The sequence below is a fragment of the Schistocerca americana genome, chromosome 1 (genome assembly GCF_021461395.2).
Source record: "Schistocerca americana isolate TAMUIC-IGC-003095 chromosome 1, iqSchAmer2.1, whole genome shotgun sequence".
Classification (NCBI taxonomy): Eukaryota; Metazoa; Arthropoda; class Insecta; order Orthoptera; family Acrididae; genus Schistocerca; species Schistocerca americana.
Genome location: NC_060119.1, coordinates 388,124,196 through 388,143,778, shown reverse-complemented (window position 1 = coordinate 388,143,778; position 19,583 = coordinate 388,124,196). Strand labels below are relative to the sequence as shown.

The 19,583-nt window shown below is 45.3% G+C and overlaps 1 protein-coding gene across 1 annotated transcript in view; it reads left to right on the top strand.

The window, feature by feature from the left end:
- Positions 1–19,583, top strand: part of LOC124623072 (D-beta-hydroxybutyrate dehydrogenase, mitochondrial-like) — a 60,190-nt gene that overhangs the window by 15,072 nt on the left and 25,535 nt on the right. Inside the window, exon 2 of the mRNA XM_047148867.1 lies at positions 17,301–17,453. Within this exon, the coding sequence (XP_047004823.1) occupies positions 17,301–17,453 (153 nt within the window). The remainder of the gene's footprint in view (positions 1–17,300; positions 17,454–19,583) is intronic.

The following is a 19,583-nucleotide window of genomic DNA, read 5'->3' as shown; positions in this document are numbered from 1 at the left end:
TTTTAACCAGATGTCCGGATACTTTTGATCACATAGTGTATTTAATGTTGCTGAATGTAAGAATGTTCTCACTATTATGTTTCCATATGTGTACATGGACAACATGCGTTCAAGTCTAAAAGTGAATTACTTTATTAGTCCTAAAACTAGCTCGTTCCGCATACTTACGTCAAGTAATTCAAATAGACCATTGAGCTAGGAACTAGAGCTGCAAATGAGTCATTGAAATCTGTATCTGCATTCCGAAAGCCACGCAACGATGTTGCAAAGTCTGACAAATTTACTTCAAATCTTAGACGTGTAAAACTGTGCGCTTCACAAAACGAAAAGAAACATGGTATCGTATGCTTACAGTACTAGTGCTTCACAGTTGTGATCAATCATCTGATACAAATACGTGGGTGGAAAAGTGGAGGGATACGAAATGGAATGATCACATAGTCTCAGTCGTAGGTTAGGGAGGCGCCAGACTGCGGTTCATTGGTAGGATACTAGGGAAATGCAATCAGTCTACAAAGAAGATCATATGCAAACACTCGTGGAACCAATCCTAGAATATTGCCGAAGCGTGTACCAAAGAAGACTAACACATGATATTGAGCAGATACAAAGAAGGGTAGCACGAATGATGATAGGTCTCTTTGACTGGTAGAAGAGTGTCATGAAGATGCTGAAACAATTGAACTGGCAGAGGTTTAAGGGCAGGCGCAGGCTATCCCGTGAAAGCCTACTCAGAAAGGTTCTAGAACTAGCTTTAAGTAATGAATCTAGGAACACACTACAAACACCAACATACTACTCCTATAGCGATCGCGAAGATACTAGACTAATTACAGCTCTCACAGAGGAATGTAAGCAGTCATTCTTCTCACGCTCCATACGTGAATGGAACGGGAGAAAACCCAATAAGCGGTACAATGGTCTGCAGAGCATAGGTGTAGATGTAAACGTAGATGTTCTTCTGGTAACTTCTGGTATCTTTTGTCCCCTTTTCCGTTCCGTTGGTGGTTGATGAGTGGAAAGAATGGCTGTCGGAAAACTTCCGTATGCACTCTAGTGAATGCCATCTGATGGCATTATTCGCACTTGACACGGTAAGGAAAGTATATAAGAAGGGAAGAGACGGCAAGAGCCCCAAATGAGGTCCACGAAAGTCTTCTGTTCGTAACGTTTCGTCCAGAACTGCGCTGTACATCTTCAGAGACGTTGCTCCTCCGTTGTGTCTTGCCGACTGACGGGTCGGACGTCTGACAGAGACATTTAAGTGTTAGAGTGAGTACAGAATTAATGAATTGTGTTTCGAATTGATATGAAATTAAGATCTGTACAGAAGAGTTTCGTGGACCACGACCTTACATTCAGAAAGGTTCACAGCAGCAACGTCATCCAGTCGTGAAAGCCTTCATTCTACCATCAAAGGGTAGAATGGTATGGTCTGGCACCTGGGAAAGAGCATCACTAAAAGGCGAGGCTGTTCGCTTGCTACTGTTGTCAAAATCTATGGAAAATGGGCGAAGAACTGCGAAACTAAGAGTAGGAGGTAAGGTGTTGGGCGTCCAGAGGCCTCACCGTGGTTTTCGGTGACCTTCCCGCTATGTAAAGAGGGATAGGGGGCGACCTGTGCCAGATCTGGCGACAGAGTACAGCGCCTCTACTGGCACAGTTCAGAGCACAACGTTCAGCGCTTACTGTTGAACTTGGGGCTCCGCAGCAGACGACATTTATGTGCTCCAGCGTTGAACCAAGACGTGTTAGTTAAGATGCCTGTGGGTATGAGATCATCGAGAGTATAGGCAGTGGATCCAAGGAAACTTGTCACTTGGTCGGATGAATCATGGTTTTTGAAAACCAATGTGCACTCCGTGTGCATTCCGGGTGGAGTCATTCCAGACGTGGAACAGGTCCTCCCGGATGCCATGAAGAGCACAGGGTACAGTCAACTGCAGGTGGTTGCTCACGTCGGTACCAATGATGTGTGTCACTTCGGATCAGAAGAAATTCTATCTGGTTTCGAGCGGCTAACAGAAGTGATAAAGGCTGCTAGTCTGAAGCAGAGCTGACCATTTACAGCATGGTCGACAGGACCGATTGCGGACCTCTGGTACAGAGCCGAGTGGAGGGTCTGAATCAGAGGCTCAGACGGATCTACGACCGTGTAGGCTGCAGATTCCTCGACTTGCGCCAAAGGGTGGTTGGGTTTCGTGTTCCGCTGAATAGGTCAGGTGTCCACTACACGCAGGAGGCGGCTACATGGGTAGCAGGCAGGGGCTGTGTGCCGTGAACTGGGCGGCTTTTTAGGTTAGAGGGTCTCAGGAAAACACAAGAAGGGCTTCAGTCACAAAGGGTGCAGGCCAAACGCAGGAAGAGCGTGGATACAGGAACCATCGGTATAACAGTTGTAAATTGACGTAGCTGTGTTGGGAAAGTACCAGAGCTCCAAGCGCTAATAGAAAGCACTGGTGCTCAAATCGTTACAGGCACTGAAAGCTGTCTAAAGCCGGATATAAGCTCAGCCGAAATTTTTGCGAAGAACCTAACGGTGTTCCGAAAGGATAGGCTAAACACGGTTGGCGGTGGCGTGTTTGTTGCTGTTCGAAGTAGCTTACCTTGTCGCGAAATCGAAGTAGATAGTTCCTGTTAGTTAGTATGGGCAGAGGTCATTGTTGGCAACCAGAATAAAATAATAATTGCATCCTTTTACCGACCTCCCAAATCAGATGATACAGTTGCTGAAAGGTTCAAAGAAAACTTGAGTTTGATTTCAAACACGTACCCGACTCATACGTTTATAGTTGGTGGTAACTTTAATTTACCCTCGATATGTTGGCGAAAATACATGTTTAATACCGGAAGTACGCATAAACCATCATCCGAAATTGTACTTAACGCATTCTCTGAAAAGTATTTTGAGCAGTTAGTTCGTGAACCCACGCGCGTGAAAACACATTTTACCTCTTAGCAACAAATAATCTTTAGCTAATATCGAGCATCAAAACGGATACAAGGATTAATGAACTGTGGGTTGTCGTAGAGAGACTGAATCCTCCAAAAACAAACGAAAAATGTACCTATTCAGAAAAGCAGAAAAAATTCACTTGACGCCTTCCTGAGGGACAATCTCCACTCCTTCCAAATTAATGATATAAATGTAGACCAGATGTGGCTTGAATTCAGAGAAATAGTATCAGCAGTAATTGAGAGATTTATACCAAATAAATTAACAAACGACGGAGCTGATCCTCCCTGGTACACAAAAGGGGTCAGAACACTGTTGCAGAAACAACGAAACTAACATGTCAAATTTAAACAGACAAAAAAACCTCAAGATTGGCGATCTTTTACAGAAGCTCGAAATTTAGCGCGAACTTCAATGCGAGATGCTTATAACAACAGTTTTCACAACGAAACATTATCTCGAAACCTGGCAGAAAATCCAAAGAGATTCTGGTCGTATGTGAAGTATATTAGCGGCAAGAAACAATAAATGCCTTCTCTGCGCGATAGCAATGGAGATACTATCGAAGAAAGTGCTGCCAAATCAGAGTTACTAAACACAGCCTTCAGAAATGCCTACACAAGGAAGACGAAGTAAATATTCCAGAATTCGAATCGAGAACAGTTGCCAACATGAGTAACGTAGAAGTAAATATCCTCGGAGTAGTGAAGCAACTTAAATCACTAAATAAAGGCAAGTCTTCTGGTCCAGACTATATACCAATTAGGTTCCTTTCGGAGTATGCTGATGCATTAGCTCCACACTTAACAACCATATTCAACCGTTCGCTCGACGAAAGATCCGTACCCAAAGACTGGAAAGTTGCACAGGTCACATGCTGTTCATTTTTGGAACACAACCTACGATCATCTTAGAGACAGAAGTGATCACTCTCTTTGCAGGACCTGACCATCATTTTGCAGGGCAATGCTCAAGCGCGTACAGTGCAAGCTGTTACTGATTTGTTTGACTGATGGGGCCGCTAAGTGCTATACCACCTACTGCACTCCGCTGACGTAAGCCCTCGTAAGTTCGATTTCTAACTTGAAGGAAACAGTTCACGGCATTCGCTTCAGAACTGCTACAAATTCGTCAGGCAATAGACCGCGCTGTTCGAACTGTCAACACAACTGGCACTGCTAAGACTTCCACATCGCTGGCAACGGGTTATACACAATGCTGGTGACTGCTTTGAAGGTCAGTAAAACTTGGAAACACGTATCTATTTTGTACGAGCTGTAAATAAATATTGTCACTATTAGAGTTCTAACCCCTTGTATTTTCTTAGCTGTTTTTTTAAAACGATGAGTATCCTTCGTTGCTTCAGTTATCTTCATTACCCTAACTGCTGCAAGAACTGCAGCAATTTCGTTCGCACAATCTCTGTAGAATCACAGTGTTACAATTTCTCACCCGCTCCTGATGCTCTTCCACTGTTCAGAAATTTTAGTTGAAACTACACTCCTGGCCATTACAATTGCTACACCACGATGATGACGTGCCACAGACGCGAAATTTAAACGACAGGAAGAAGATGCTGTGATATGCAAATGATTAGCTTTTCAGAGCATTCACACAAGGATGGCGCCGGTGGTGACACCTACAATGTGCTGACATGAGGAAAGTTTGCAACCGATTTCTCATACATAAACAGCAGTTGACCGGCATTGCCTGGTGAAACGTTGTTGTGATGCCTCGTGTAAGGAGGAGAAATGTGTGCCATCACGTTTCCGACTTTGATAAAGGTCGGATTGTAGCCTGTAGCGATTGCGGTTTATCGTATCGCGACGCTGCTGCGCGCGTTGGTCGAGATCCAATGACTGTTAGCAGAATGTGGAATCGGTGGGTTCAGGAGTGTAATACGGAACGCTGTGCTGGATGCCAACGGCCTCGTATCACCAGCAGTCGAGATGACAGGCATCTTATCCGCATGGCTGTAACGGATCGTGCAGCCACGTCTCGATCACTGAATCAACAGATGACAAGATGCAAGACAACAACCATCTGCACGAACAGTTCGACGACGTTTGCAGCAGCACGGACTATAAGCTCGGAGACCGTGGCTGCGGTTACCCTTGACGCTCCATGACAGACAGGAGCGCGTGCAATGGTGTACTCAACGACGAACCTGGGTGCACGAACGGCAAAACGGATGAATCCAAGTTAGGTTTACAGCATCATGATGCTCGCATCCGTGTTTGGCGACATCGCGCTGAACGCACATGGAAGTGTGTATTCGTCATCGCCATACTGGCGTATCACCCGGCGTGATGGAATGGGGTGCCACTGATTACACGTCTCGGTCACCTCTTGTTCGCATTGACGGCACTTTGAACAGTGGACGTTACATTTCAGATGTGTTACGACCCGTGGCTCTACCCTTCATTCGATCCCTGCGAAACCCTACATTTCAGCAGGATAATGCACACCCTCAGGTTGCAGGTCCTGTACGGGCCTTTCTGGATGCAGAAAATGTTCGACTGCTGCCCTGCCCTGGCCAGCACATTCTCCAGATCTCTCACCAATTGAAAACGTCTGGTCAATGGTGGCCGAGCAACTGGCTCGTCACAATACGCCAGTCACTACTCTTGATGAACTGTGGTATCGCGTTGAAGCTGCATGGGCAGCTGTGCCTGTACACCCCATCCAAGCTCTGTTTGACTCAATGCCCAGGCGTATCAAAGCCGTTATTACGGCCAGAGGTGGTGGTTCTGGGTACTGCTTTGTCAAGATCTATGCACCCAAATAGCGTGAAAATGTAATCACCTGTCAGTTCTAGTGTCATATATTTGTCCAATGAATACCCGTTTATCATCAGAATTTCTTCTTGGTGTAGCAATTTTAATGGCCGATAGTGTAGTTAGCTGTAGAGGATCAGTACATTTTCCGTTAAAACAACTTTCTAGTCTATCGGTCGCCTTTCAGGTATCCGCAGCGGCGTTCGTGTTAGCGAAAAATGAGTCTCCTCGCTGACACAGGATTGGCACGTTGCCCTGTGCAGGCGATGATGACTCTGCGACGCCAGCGTGTGGCTGCAGTGTCAGCTGCAGTCGGCTGCAGGCGCCAGCCTCGCGCACGTTCTCCACTCTCCTCATACAGGTTCACGGATGAGTGACCACTTGTGGCGGGCTATCATTGGCGACAAAGTTTCCGTCGTATTGACCACTTGCGTTTTACACTTGGAGGAACGCTGAAAATTATGTTCACATCCCTGTCGTCTTTCAAGTAGTAGTTATAAATAAATTACGTAACGAGAACATCAGAACTGAAATTGCACTAGTACCTTAGGCAGTCAGTTACGGATCAGATGGCCGAATCACGGTAGAAGCAGATGCAGGGAGCCTAGATCATTTTGCCGGCCGTAGTGGCCGAGCGGTTCTAGGCGCTTCAGTCTGGAACGGCGCGACCGCTACGGTCGCAGGCTCGAATTCTGCCTCGGGCATGGATGTGTGTGATGTCCTTAGGTTAGTTAGGTTTAAGTAGTTCTAAGTTCTAGGGGACTGATGACCTCATATGTTAAGTCCCATAGTGCTCAGAGCCATTTGAACCATTTTTGAACCTAGATCATTTTATCGAACAATCATGCGAAAAATTTGTGGGCCTGTATGAGAGGCGGAGGGTTACAGAATACTAGGTAGTTACGAATTACAGGAACTATTATTAGATAAAGATACAGTTAAAATTACTAAATCACGTGGAGGAGGTTGTTTAGCACATATGGAGAGGATGATGGCAGATATGATGCCAACGAAGCCAAGGAAAAAAAATTATTTCAACACAGAAAATGGTGGTGAAGAGCGAGATGGATTAATTAAGTGGTAGCTGTTCTTGCCGATATGTAGGTTCAGAGATGTAGCAGACGCAAAAAACTGATGTATGGACGACAATGTACATCAACTTAATCAGTGTCAAAGACGAAGAGGAACGTATTAATGCATTATTCTAAAATAGCCCGTTTTACAGATGAGCTGGTTTGTAAGTCCAGTCGAATGTGTGAACTTTATTTTCGGATAATCGTGTGATTCCTCACGTCTGTTTTACTTGCCGTGAAAGCGTTACAGGAGTCTTAAAAAGTTAGACTGGAAGTTGCTACAAGTAATGTTTTGAATGTTATGGAAGAGCTTGCATTAATAAATGCTATATGAAGGAGGCAAAGGAGAGACGTAACATCCATTAATGACTAGTGGCTAGTGGAGATAAGATGTACGAAGAGGTTGCAAATAATAATTAAATTAATCATATGCCTGCATTTTGATCATATGCTTGCATTTTGACCAGTACTTAACGTAAGTATCACGTGAAAATACTATTCAAAGAACGAAGTCTGAAATTTTACGGTATACTTAGATGCACTCCAAGTACGCTGCACATGTAATACGATGAACGTCGAAAGTTTGTCTGCTTCTTGACAAGCCCGTCCGCCCCAGAGCTGAAGTGGTGTAATGTGAAAAAAATCTGTGTGAAATCTTGTGTGACTTAACTGCCAATGTCATCAGTCCCTAAGCGTACACACTACTTAACCTAAATTATCCTAACGACAAACACACACACCCATGCCAGACGGAGGACTCGAACCCCCGCCGGGACCAACCGCACAGTCCATGACTGCAGCGCCTAGACCGCTCGGCTAATCCCGCGCGGCGTGGTGTAATGTTCTCGACGTCTGTGTGACGCGCCCGTTCAATTCTGACAGTGTCACTGCAAGTGAGAGATACTAAATTTCTTCTCTAAGAAGCTACTCGAGAATGAACCATATAAAAAGACCAAATTTCATGAGTAAAAAGAACAGTACATTGATTTGGCAAGTCACGGTTGAGATACTCCCAACCATTCGTATTCCATTGTGGCGACGTCCCTTTCTGTTTGCAAATAAACTATTCCTTCCCCTCCTCGCATCGAACAATGACTGTTCGACTACACGCGTTCCATGATTGTAATTTCAGCCAAGAGAAATAGGCCACACTCTTGTTCTTTAGAAATAGCGCAAACAAGATTTTTTTCGAGTCATCTCCACACATGCGCACGGTTCACAGATAAATGAAATGGAGTGTAATCAATCACGAGGGTTCGTTCTGACAAACCTTGTAACTCTGCTGTAATCGCCATAAAATTCCGACAAATGAACACTCTTTTGCGGAACCATCAGGCTGCAGTTTGCATGCTGGATCCACCGTTTCCCTCCCCTACAACTTCAGTCGCTGTTGACACTGTATCCTGCAACAGCTGGCTGGTTTTCCGCACCGATTTATGCTGGCTTCTAGGAAACTCCCGCGCACTTTGTAGACTGTATCTCCATTATCACTTGGCCTCGAAATTACACATACTACGCTAGGATTGACGCCACAAGAGGTGTTAAACAACAAAATTCCCTTAAAAATGTCAGTCGGATCAGAGCAACACAGTATCTTCGTCCTGTTCACACAATGACTGCGATTTGTCAGTAACGTCGCCATGTTATCCGACGACAACGTACGTTAATAAAATATTCTCGGGTTTCGAGCCGCGTCAAGTGGTTAACTGCCCACGAGCTTTCGTCAGAGATCTCCTCTACCATTGTCAAGTGACGTTGTTAGTGTGGGATTGATCTGAGATGTACCCTTTACCCTGTGGCTCCTGCAAGATGCTATTTCCACCCCCACACTACTACAGAAGTCAGACAGACGCTCCTAACGTTCTAAAGAGAAATGCCTGAAAAACTTTCAGCAATAAATATCATCTGGAGTCGTCCGCTGTAAGGAAATGACACAAAAATTCACCAAATTTCTTACGTAACTAGTGGGATACTTGGATACTGGAGTAGTGCTAGTCAGTGTAAGAAAACCATGAAACTAACGAAAATTATTATTTATTTTGCAAAAATTCTGAGAAATCACAATGGCTCTTTTAGTTATGAATTGAACAAGTTATATCCTGGTTCTTTTTGGAATGTTAAGTTACCTCTCAAGGATAGGATTCCCTAATGAAATTTCTATACAAAGTTTAACATTGTTATTGACTTGGCAGAATGGCTGAGAGCCACGCCTACTCAACTTGAATAGTTATCTGTTAGAATGTTGCTAGGTACGGTCGAGGCTGTCGCGTGTGAAATGCGGGTTGTGGAGGAAATACGGGGCTCGCAATTGCTGTAGCGGACAATACCGTAAGCTGTGATGACTGCTGTCTGCGCCGCTCACTGCTGACAAATAAGATAACTCTCGTTCTATCTGGATTGACCTTCGCCAATCAAACTCTCCCTACGCCTTGATGAAGTCAAGGACTCCTATTTCCCCCTAGTCTAACTATTGGCGTGGTACACCGGTCAGTTAACCAGCCCACCGCGATGTCACTCAAAAATTCGCTCGCAGGCGTTTAAATATAACTCTGTCCGTTCACACCGCACAATAAGTGTGTTGGCCAACACAGTGAACAATACTCAATCGCAAGGTCTCAATATACAATGACACTTCGATTCGCCCTCGACAGAGGTGCTCTACTGAGGAGACACTTGTTCCTCGCTCTTTGAGTACACGTACAAGCGCGCACGCTCTCGTTAAGTGTTCTCGCTCCAAGAGCGACAACGGAACGGCCCCTCTCCACGCCAGACGTGAAAGGGTATATCTTTCGGTCTCTTCCATTACTCCTCCAGCTCAAGGCATCATAAATATCGTCTGCCAATCAGCACTGCTCTTCTAAAACGGGAGAATGACGTTTCGTTTAAGGCGACCAATCCGGTAACCTGTAGTATCGGCGTTTGGCATTTGCTGTCTCCCTGTGAAAATCTCTGAAACTGCGTGCTATGTGTAAAGAATGCGTAGGTTGGCCGCTCCCACACAATGTAGCGGAATTTGCTTTTAAGCCGAACACGGGATCGTTCCTCCTTTCCCTCAGGCAAACGCTGTCCGCTGCACGGGCGGTCACTGGCCGACATAGGTAGGCTGAGTCGTCCTCTGAAGGAACCGGCGTCCCGTTGTGCGGTTTCTCTCCCGAACTAAAAGCTCCTGTGACTGCTGTGTCTGGAACAGCCTCGAGTATTTCAACACCGGTGCGCTTACTTGTTATTTGCATATCGTTTACATGAATTCATACAATATTTACTTTATCTTATCGAGTTTCGGTTCGAATGAAGCATGTTGATGTGCGGAATATGATTGTCAGGGCAGAATATGTAAGCAATGAAGGTCAGGTGCCTAGTCCCACGCCATACTGGCAATGTTTTGGTTGCACGACCGCTGCGCCCGCTTCAACTCGCCGGTCACAGGATGAGCTGCAGCCCGCCGTCTTTATTGAGCGTGTTGTCCGATATTTTAATCTCTATTGCTTCATGTATTACGCTGTCCCAGAAGCCGTTGGTCCGTTTAACAATAGGAGTATCGTTGAAAGCAATTCGGTGACCGCTTTCGAGTACGTACTCTGCCGCAGCTGATTCTTCGGGATAGTTTAGGCGGAAACACCTTTCATATTCTACACGGCGCTGTTTAATAGTACGGACAATCTGACCGACATAAAACTGCCCACTCCCATATGGTATTTCGCATGTTCACGGTGTTCTGAGGGCCACATAGTCTTTCACAGTGGGCCTGAAGACTGTACCGATTTTATGTTCCTCCCCTGTTATTGAGCCACGAAATGGAAAAAAAACGCAATTTTTTTCGTGTCTTCTTTGATCTTCTGTTTTCGCGGCCTAGCAGAAACTGCTTGCGAAATTTCGCGGGCGCGCCGGTCAGGGAACCCAAACATTGCGATGTATGCCACGGGACTAATTACTGGTAATGTCACTGACGGCGGCGCGGCATTCGGACGACAGTCAATCACTTGACAATGGCTGAGGAAATCTCTGCCGAAAGGTTGTGGGCAGTTAAGCACTTCACGTGCCTTGAAACCCGAGATTATTTTATTAACGGATATCGCCGCGAAAGCCCGCATTCGTAAGCAACGTAGTCTATAAATAGCAACATCGAAATGTCAAAGTACTCTCTTTTAGATGGTTGTGAGATTGTGTGTTTATGTTCACTGACGACCTGTCATTTGCAAAATCACCTTTATATTTGCTCGAACAGTCCACGGGTATACTGCCGGTTCATAGTGTCATTTGCACAATATTTCGGCGATCAGACATGTCGCCATCGTCAGGTGCGCTGGCGAACTGAGCTCCTGAGGGCGGGCGGAAGATTTAAGTCCCCTCACGCCGCGGGCCGGTCTCTTCGCTGTCGCTGTCGCGAAGACGTGGGTGTCGGGATCTGTCGTAGCTGTTCCAGCGTTATAAGGACGGCTATCGAAATTCGCACCAGGGAAGATCTTATCAAACGAGATTGCGGCTACAATCTCAGCAAGGCTTGGGACCCGGCATTCAATGTAATTAAGAAGACTCTCAGCAAGAAGTACGAACTGGCGACCAGGGCGGACGTAGCAAGCACATCGACGCTACGACAGATTCCGACGCCCACGTCTTCGCGACCCCCGGCATGCGGGCGCGGACGGCGAAGAGAGCGGCTCGCGGGGGGGGAGGGGATTTAAATCGGCCGCCCGCCCTCAGGAGCTCAGTTCGTCAGCGCACCTGACCATGGCGACATGTCTGATCGCCGAAATATTGTGCCCATTGGACACTATGAACCGGCAGTATACTCGTGGACTGTTCGAGCAGCAAATACGCCGGGAGAAAGTGAAGAATCACACCTTTATATTTGCCAATGCTAATTTTCAAAGTTTTCGATTTCTTCATGTTGGTTTATGGATGGACAGTGAGGTATTCAACAAAGGCCTTTGTCGCTATGACACGTAAGTGCGCTAGCTAAACCCCCAGTGCTGTCAGCATTATGTATTCAGATCTTATTATCTGTTTGTAAGCTACTTCGGCGCACTTCATTAGTTCAAGTTACCTCATCTATCTGGCGTGTGAAATCCTCCAACAATTCTCAATTCTCACACTCGTGATACCAAGCGAGTTTGGTCCACCGTCAACGACCGTAGCGATACTTGGACAGTGAGAGCTACGAGACACGAAGGATGTCCACAGGTATTTATTTTTTTGCTTAGTCATTCACTGCGGTCTGCAAATTCCGCCACGAAAGAGAACGCCCAGGGATGTAGAACGAGTCTAGATACACAGCAACAAAGAACAAGCGACTCGTAGAAACTTAATGTGTACACATATTAATAATAAACTGTCATTATACTGCTTAATGTTATTTGTGCTTGTTCGAGGTAGTCTTAACCTAGTGATTTACGAAGGAAGCCGGCCGGGGTGGCGGTTCTAGGCGCTACAGTTTGGAACCGCGCGACCGCTACTGTTGTAGGTTCGAATCCTGCCTCGGGCATGGATGTGTGTGACGTCCTTAGGTTAGTTAGGTTTAAGTAGTTCTAAGTTCTAGGGGACTGATGACCTCAGAAGTTGAGTCCCATAGTGCTCAGAGCCATTTTGAACCATTTACAAAGGAAGCAAATACTACGAACAAAAAACTGCTGCTTTCTCAATTATGTTAAACAGCTGCTGTTTCACCTATTAGTAGTTTCACGTTGGCTCGATTACATTAGTATTTTTCAAAGAAAGTATTATATATAACTGTAATTACACAAGTTCTTTTGTAATAATACACCACAACTTGTCATGTAGGTCAATAAGGAATATTTCAGGGTTGTCATGTAGCTAACAAATTTTCCGTCCTTGATTCTGGATAATCAGATAATTTGTAGAAAGAGTTACTAATGAAGTACATTTTTATATTTCTTTTGAACTGGTTGTGATTCCCAGTTTCTTGCTAAATATCAGAAGGAAACTTACTGGATCCCCTAGCACCAGAGTACAATGCCCGAAAAAAGTCGTAACACCAAGAAAGGGTTGTGCGACATAAACAACAGTTGGCAGGCGTGTTTTTACATTTGACAAATGATGTCTATTCAGATTTCGCGCCAATCGCATAAGAATGGGCTTGTAGAGCCACTGTGAAGACGCAAACCAGGTTTGCTTTAAATACGCGCTATAACGGTCGCGAGCGTTATTTACCTTTAAATTTGGGCGTAGTGAGTTGATGTTAATCAAGAATGCCTTTAAGGCGACAAAGACGCCATTTTCAACAGTTTACGGAGTTTGAACGAGGTCGTGTAATAGAGTTACGAGGAGCTGGATGTTGCAGAAAGACATCACTGTATATTACTGTTGTCAGAAGTGGTCACGGGAAGGTGCGGGCGCAAGAAGGCAGGGTTCCGTACGGCCATGTGGCACTACCGAGAGGGAAGAACGTCGGATCTGGCGTATGTCTGTGTGAAATCTCATGGGATTTAACTGCTAAGGTCATCAGTCCCTAAGTTTGCACATCACTTAACCTAAATTATCCTAAGGACAAACACACACACCTATGTCCGAGGGAGGACTCGAACCTTCGCCGGGAGATGCCGCACCGTCCATGACGGCAACGCCCTAGACCGCTCGGCTAATCTCGCGTGGCTATCTGGCGTATGTCTGTGGCGCATCGTAATTGTGTCTGCAGCACTAATTAGAGCTACAGTTGGCACCGCTGTGAGAAACTAACAGTTACAAATCGCTTATTTCAAGAACATCTCTTAGCTACATGCGCTGTAGCGCGCATTGCGTTAACCTAAAACTACCGCCGTTTGTGGCTTCAAGCGAGAGCTCACACGAGGGCGGAGTGGAGGTCTGTTGCGTGTCCTGATAAAAGTGGTTCTGCCTCGGTGCCAGTGATGACTGTGTGTTGCTCGGGAGGCCTACAGGTGAGCGCTTGCAACCAGCGTTTCAGAAGCCTAGACACACTGAACCTACACGAGGAGTTGTATTCGGGGAGTGCGATTTCGGTATCAGTCTGGTGATTCGACCTGTTGCAAAGCCTGTGATGAACAGCATTCCAGGGGTAATTTTCCAAAAGGATAATGCTCTCCCACATATCATTTTTGTAACCCAACTTGGTCTGCAGTGTGCCGACATGTTGCTTTGGCCAACTCGCCAACTCTATCACCAGATCTGTCTCCAATTGAGCGCATACGGGACAGCTACAGCGTCTCCACAAAGAGCATTAACCGTCTTTGTTTTGGCCGCGCGGGATTAGCCGAGCGGTCTGAGGCGCTGCAGTCATTGACTGTGCGGCTGGTCCCGGCGGAAGTTCGAGTCCTCCCTTGCGCATGGGTGTGTGTGTTTGTCCTGATGATAATTTAGGTTAAGTTGTGTGTAAGCTTAGGGACTTAGGAGTTAAGTCGCATAAGATTTCACACACACACACACGTCTCTGTTTTGACCGACCAAGTGCAGCAAGCCTGAATGCCATCACACAAATATCCGGCATGTTTGTCTGCTTGCATTCAATTTTCTGGTGACTACACAGGCTATTAATGTATCAGCATTTCACATTTGCAACCGCTTTTCTCGCGCTTACATTTACCTCTGAAGTTGTTAATCACTTAAACATGTTGCCTAGAAAAATGTATTCCTGAAACTTCATTACTCCAGCTAAATTATTTCTTGGTGTTGGGAGTTTTATTTCCGTCAGTGTATATAACACCGCTTTACGTCCCTAGACAAGGAGGTAATGTCAACATGGAAATTATTTTTGTGTCTTGTTTTTTGATTTTGTAGATAACAGATCAACAGAAAATGATTTTTATTGTTAATAACCATAACCACTAACGAGTAAATGCATTTGGAAGTGTGTGCAAGAATTCAAAGTTCCTCAAGGTGGCGTCTTGAATGCATGCAGTTATCTACTGCACACAGTAGCCTTACTGCTTGTTTGTGCTGAATAATTATTTACTTCCGGTGCAGTCCACTACAAGATAATTCCGTAAGATAACAAAGTGCAAATATGTAGAATAAGTTAACACTCTTGTCTTAAGGTCAATAATATGAGAGTTTTTTGCTGAAAGCAAAACATGTCGTTGTGAGCATCTTGATTAGTTTATCCATAAGGCATACAGGAAAAGTGTTGTCTGCTCGTATTTAAACGTTGGCAGACAGAACAAAGTAGTACGAAAGCAGTGGCATCTGTTGTTTGTTTACTAAGCCACAGGAATAGCTGCTTCGGTTAAGTAGTCGTTTGACCGCAGATGAGAGCGTACAACGGTGGCTTCGAAAACCGTTGCTACCGCCAGTTGCAAACAGCGTGCACTCAATCTTTTATTCGCAAAATGGTCTACAGTCACTCAGATTCGTCAGGAGTTGTGCCTATTTTACAGTCCTTCCAAAAATACTATAATTGAAAAAGTTATATATGAAATCTCTCAAGGTAGCAATCATTTCAACAACATACTCTGTATTTGAGTACAGGACAAATTTGTAGCACAAATCGTAATAGACTTTCACTTTTTAAGTTACAGAGTTACTTCTGTTTCTTATAAATATTTCTGTAACATTAATTACAAAACCGATGTTTGATTACAAAACACAAAGTTACATAAATTGTATTTGGCTTTGCTTCCAGCAGTTCCGAGAAAGAAAGGAGATTTATCGCTGTTCCCAACGTCTACATACAGCTAATCAAAGACGAAATTTCTTTAGCGCAGAAAAAGATACTTTATTTTTATTTTTATTTTTTATTTTTTTTTGTCGCGGATGTCGCAAAACTAAACGGGCGCTCAATTTCTTCTCTTCACTAAGTTTTTCGTTGTTCACGGCCAGATGGCAACAACGCGTGAAATTAACCGCAGCAATCAATGTGTTATGTACGACGAACGTATCCATTACGAAAGTGTGGCGAAATTTGGCTTTAAAGGGCTACTGCAGCAAACGACCGACGCGAGTGCCTTTGCACTACAGCGTCACTCTTGCACTCCTGACCATATCGGTTGGATCCTGGACGACTCTGAAGCGGTGAACTGAGAATAAGTTCCGCCTTCAGTTGGTCAAGAGCTGATGGTGGGGTTCTGGTGGTGCGCACACCCGACGAAGTCACGGACTCAAGTTGTTAACAAGACACTGCGCAAGCTGGTAGTGGCTCCATAATGATGTGGGCTGTGTCTACATAGAATGGACTGGGTCCTGTGGTCCAATTGAACCGATCAGGTACTGGAAGTGTTTACGTGTGGTTACCTCGAGACAATTTGCAGTCATTCAAAGACTTCATGTTGCCATGACAGTGCGCCGTGTCACTTGGCCACAATTGTTCGCGACGGTTTAAAGAACATTCTGGACAATTCGAACGAATGATTCGGCCACCCAGATCGCCCGGCATGGGTCCCAACGAACATTTATGGGACATAACCGAGAGGTCAGTTCGAGCATTCGCACTTATGTATGGCTATAGAGATAGCATGGCTCAATGTTTCTGCAGGGGTCTTCTAATGACTTGTTGAGTCCATGCCACGTCGAGGCGCTGCACTACGCCGGGCGAAAAGAGGCCCGGCACGATATTAGGTGTCCCGTGACTTTTGTCACTTCAGTGTAAACTGTACTACCACAGCTGTGGAGACCCCGACCACAGAGTCGTTTGTAACTTTGTGTGTTGATTCCATTGTAATTTGTTATCCAACAGGACTCTTTAATTTTGCACATAACGTTTCATTTAGCTTACGACCATTAATGCGTACTTCTGTTACTAACAGATCACTTTTGCTTGCGTGATGCGAATCTTTGTGAGATGAAGACAAACTGCCTTCTGCGAACCAGTAGTGGGCCTATTCAGTTATCATATGTGCTGAAACTTCGTGGCAGATTAAAACTCTATGCTGGACCCGGCCTCTAACACAGGTCCTTTGCCTTTCGTGGGAAAGTGCTCTACGAGGGGATTTGCCAACGCAGAAAAAGCCAACATGCTAGTGATGTATGGCGAGTATAAAAAAGATTGCAGTTCATTCTTGTAGGGTACACGCGACAAGATATCCCAAAAGACGTTCACCATCTCGGCAATTATTTCTCAGCCTCTTCAACCAGTTAAGTGGATGTGGTAGTGTAACACCTAGAAAACATAAACAAGTGTCGACAGGGGTCTATTAACGTTCTTGCTGCTGTTGCAGTTGGTCCGCACGATAGCTCCGCACAGTCACAAGAGGAAGTGGAATGAGTCAGACAAGTGTCCTATGCCTTCTCCATCAACATAGGCTCCATCCCTAATATATTTCTTGCTTGGTAGAGCATTTTCCTGTTCTGGTACACAGTTTTAATTTGCCAGGAAGTTTCATATCAACATAGACTCCACTGGAGACTGGAAATGCATCTTAGAAGACATACGAGCTGCGTGGTAAGTTTCGGTTTTAACTCTTAGTTCTTATGCTTGTCATCAGCAAACTTAACAGTTTTTTGAACTATTCTTTAGAGTCATTGGAATATCAATTATTTATGTTGAAGAGCGGGCTCAGTGTCGGTCGTTGCTGGGCGGCTGTGTTGCAGGGTTCCACGCGCTGGTGAACAACGCGGGCGTGATGGTGTTCGGCGAGTTCGAGTGGCAGACGGAGGCCCAGCTGCGGCACCAGGTGGAAGTCAACCTGCTGGGCACGATGCGCGTCACGCACGCCTTCTGCCCGCTGCTCCGCAAGTACGCAGGTACGCCGGCCGCGATGCACTAACGCCCCAGGTTAAAACTACCTGCTAGTCTGCAGCACGTGCCAGAGGTATTTGCGTGGTTAATGTCAAGTGCAGACTATGCGCGTACTACACGTTCATCCACGCCTTTTTTTTCGGACTTGTCAGATCACTAATTCTCCGAAGCTACACAAGTCTGAAAACATCGGATCGGTTGTGTTCTTTTTCTCAGTTATCTCCCAACTATTGCAGTTAAAAAATACTGCAGCAAATATTGGTTCCTTGTTGGTTGCTTCGAGCTATGGCGATCAACTTCTAGATTATTAGCACTTATACATTCTTTTTTTTCTGAGCGAGTTAAGGCATGTAAGAGCTTTCCTTGCGATGTGTTAAAATAGTAGCTGTAGTTATAAAATCAAGTAAGTCTCGATTAAAAGTCCAATAATAGAATGAGAGCCTTAAGTTTTGTGTAGCTGGCTGACCCCTAGCAAAAGGAAAGATAAAACAGAACAGAAAATTGTCAGCCACTCTGAAATATTACAAATCTTTCGATTTTTCTTCTTCACGTACCAGCAAGCGTACGAACTCCAACATACATGCACACACACGAGTCCCACATATCTTTACGTTTCATGAAGTCATAATGATGACATAAAATAACCTTTCACAGTGAATTGTGAAATAAGAGTACTTAAAACTGTTTTCAGGCATGCGTGGCTGGCTTACCACTGTAAGAGCCTCCGTGCACTGCGCAGCCGGCTGCGGCAACCGAAATTTTGAGCACCCAGATCCAAGCGGCCAGCCCAGGACCATCATGACCACGAGTCAGAAGCGAGAGAGTCCAGCTGAACGGCGAACATGTTGTGATTGTTTAACTTTTGTTTCATAAGAAGCGCAGACACTGGATCATCCCTAAATTCTGGAGCGGCAGTCAAAGAGCATATTTCAAACTCCTTTCAAGAATGTTCAAAATTGCTCGTAGCGTTTTTTTTTTTTTTTTTTTTTTTTTTTTTTTTTTTTTTTTTTTTTTCCAGTTGTACAGAAGTTACAGCTCTCATTTGACAACCTACTGAAAAATGGAACACAATCAATTATGTGTGAAAGTACTCGTATTTGTGCATATATAACCCCAGAATGAGACGGACTCAGTAAAGCGTGGCAACAAGTGCAGGCGCTGGTCCTTCCTCCACCGCTGCACCAACTTAGCGAGGTGGCGTAGTGGTTAGCAGCTTGGACTCACATTAGGGTGGACGACGGTTCAGACCCACGTCCGGCCATCCAGATTTAGGTTTCCTGTGATTTCCCTACATCGCCCCAGGCAAATGCCGGGTTGTCTCCGTTCAAAGTGCGCGGCGATTTTCTTACCCATCTTCGACCAAACCGAGTGTCGACGGGACGTTACACCCAGTCTTCCTTCCGTCTTCCCTTCAGAGCTGCACCACAAGAAAATCGTAGGACTCTTCGGCTGGCTGTTTTGAATCGACGGCTGACAACAGCTGACGCCCGCTCGGAAGTTACGGGTAGAGTGTCGTTACGAACTGTTGGAAAAAGCTTACTGAAAACAGGACTTGGATCTCAAGTTGCGCGAATGCACTCAGAACACCAAATCTAAAAGTTAAATTCTTTTGGTCTCTGAGGGGGCCAACACACAAACCCTTGAAATGGAGGAACAAGACGACGTTGAGCGTTGTTGGGCATCGTTTGCCGATGCTACCGAACCATAACAGACACTTGCATAGTGTATAACCAAAGTCGACTGGGATATTGAGTGCATCTGTGGTGGTCAGCGACGAGTATCAGTTCGGTTAGTGACGTCCAAATGGACGCAAACTTTTCTATAGACAGTATGGTGAAACGCTATAGATATTACCGATTTTCAAGGTTATAGCCCTCCATCTACTGAAAGCATGGTGTGCGGGGCTATTGTATATGACAACAGGACTGTTGAATGGAACCTCAAAGCTAACCAGTATCTGGAAAGAACGGTAGATTTTGCTGTCATACGGTTCACGACCAGGGCAACAAATGGCGTATTCCAGCAGGATAACGCAAGATCCCATGCTGCGATACACAGCGCAGACACTTCGAGGAACGTCCGCTGATTTGTCACCCGCGGAACATGCCTGGAATGCGATGGGAAGACGTTTACTT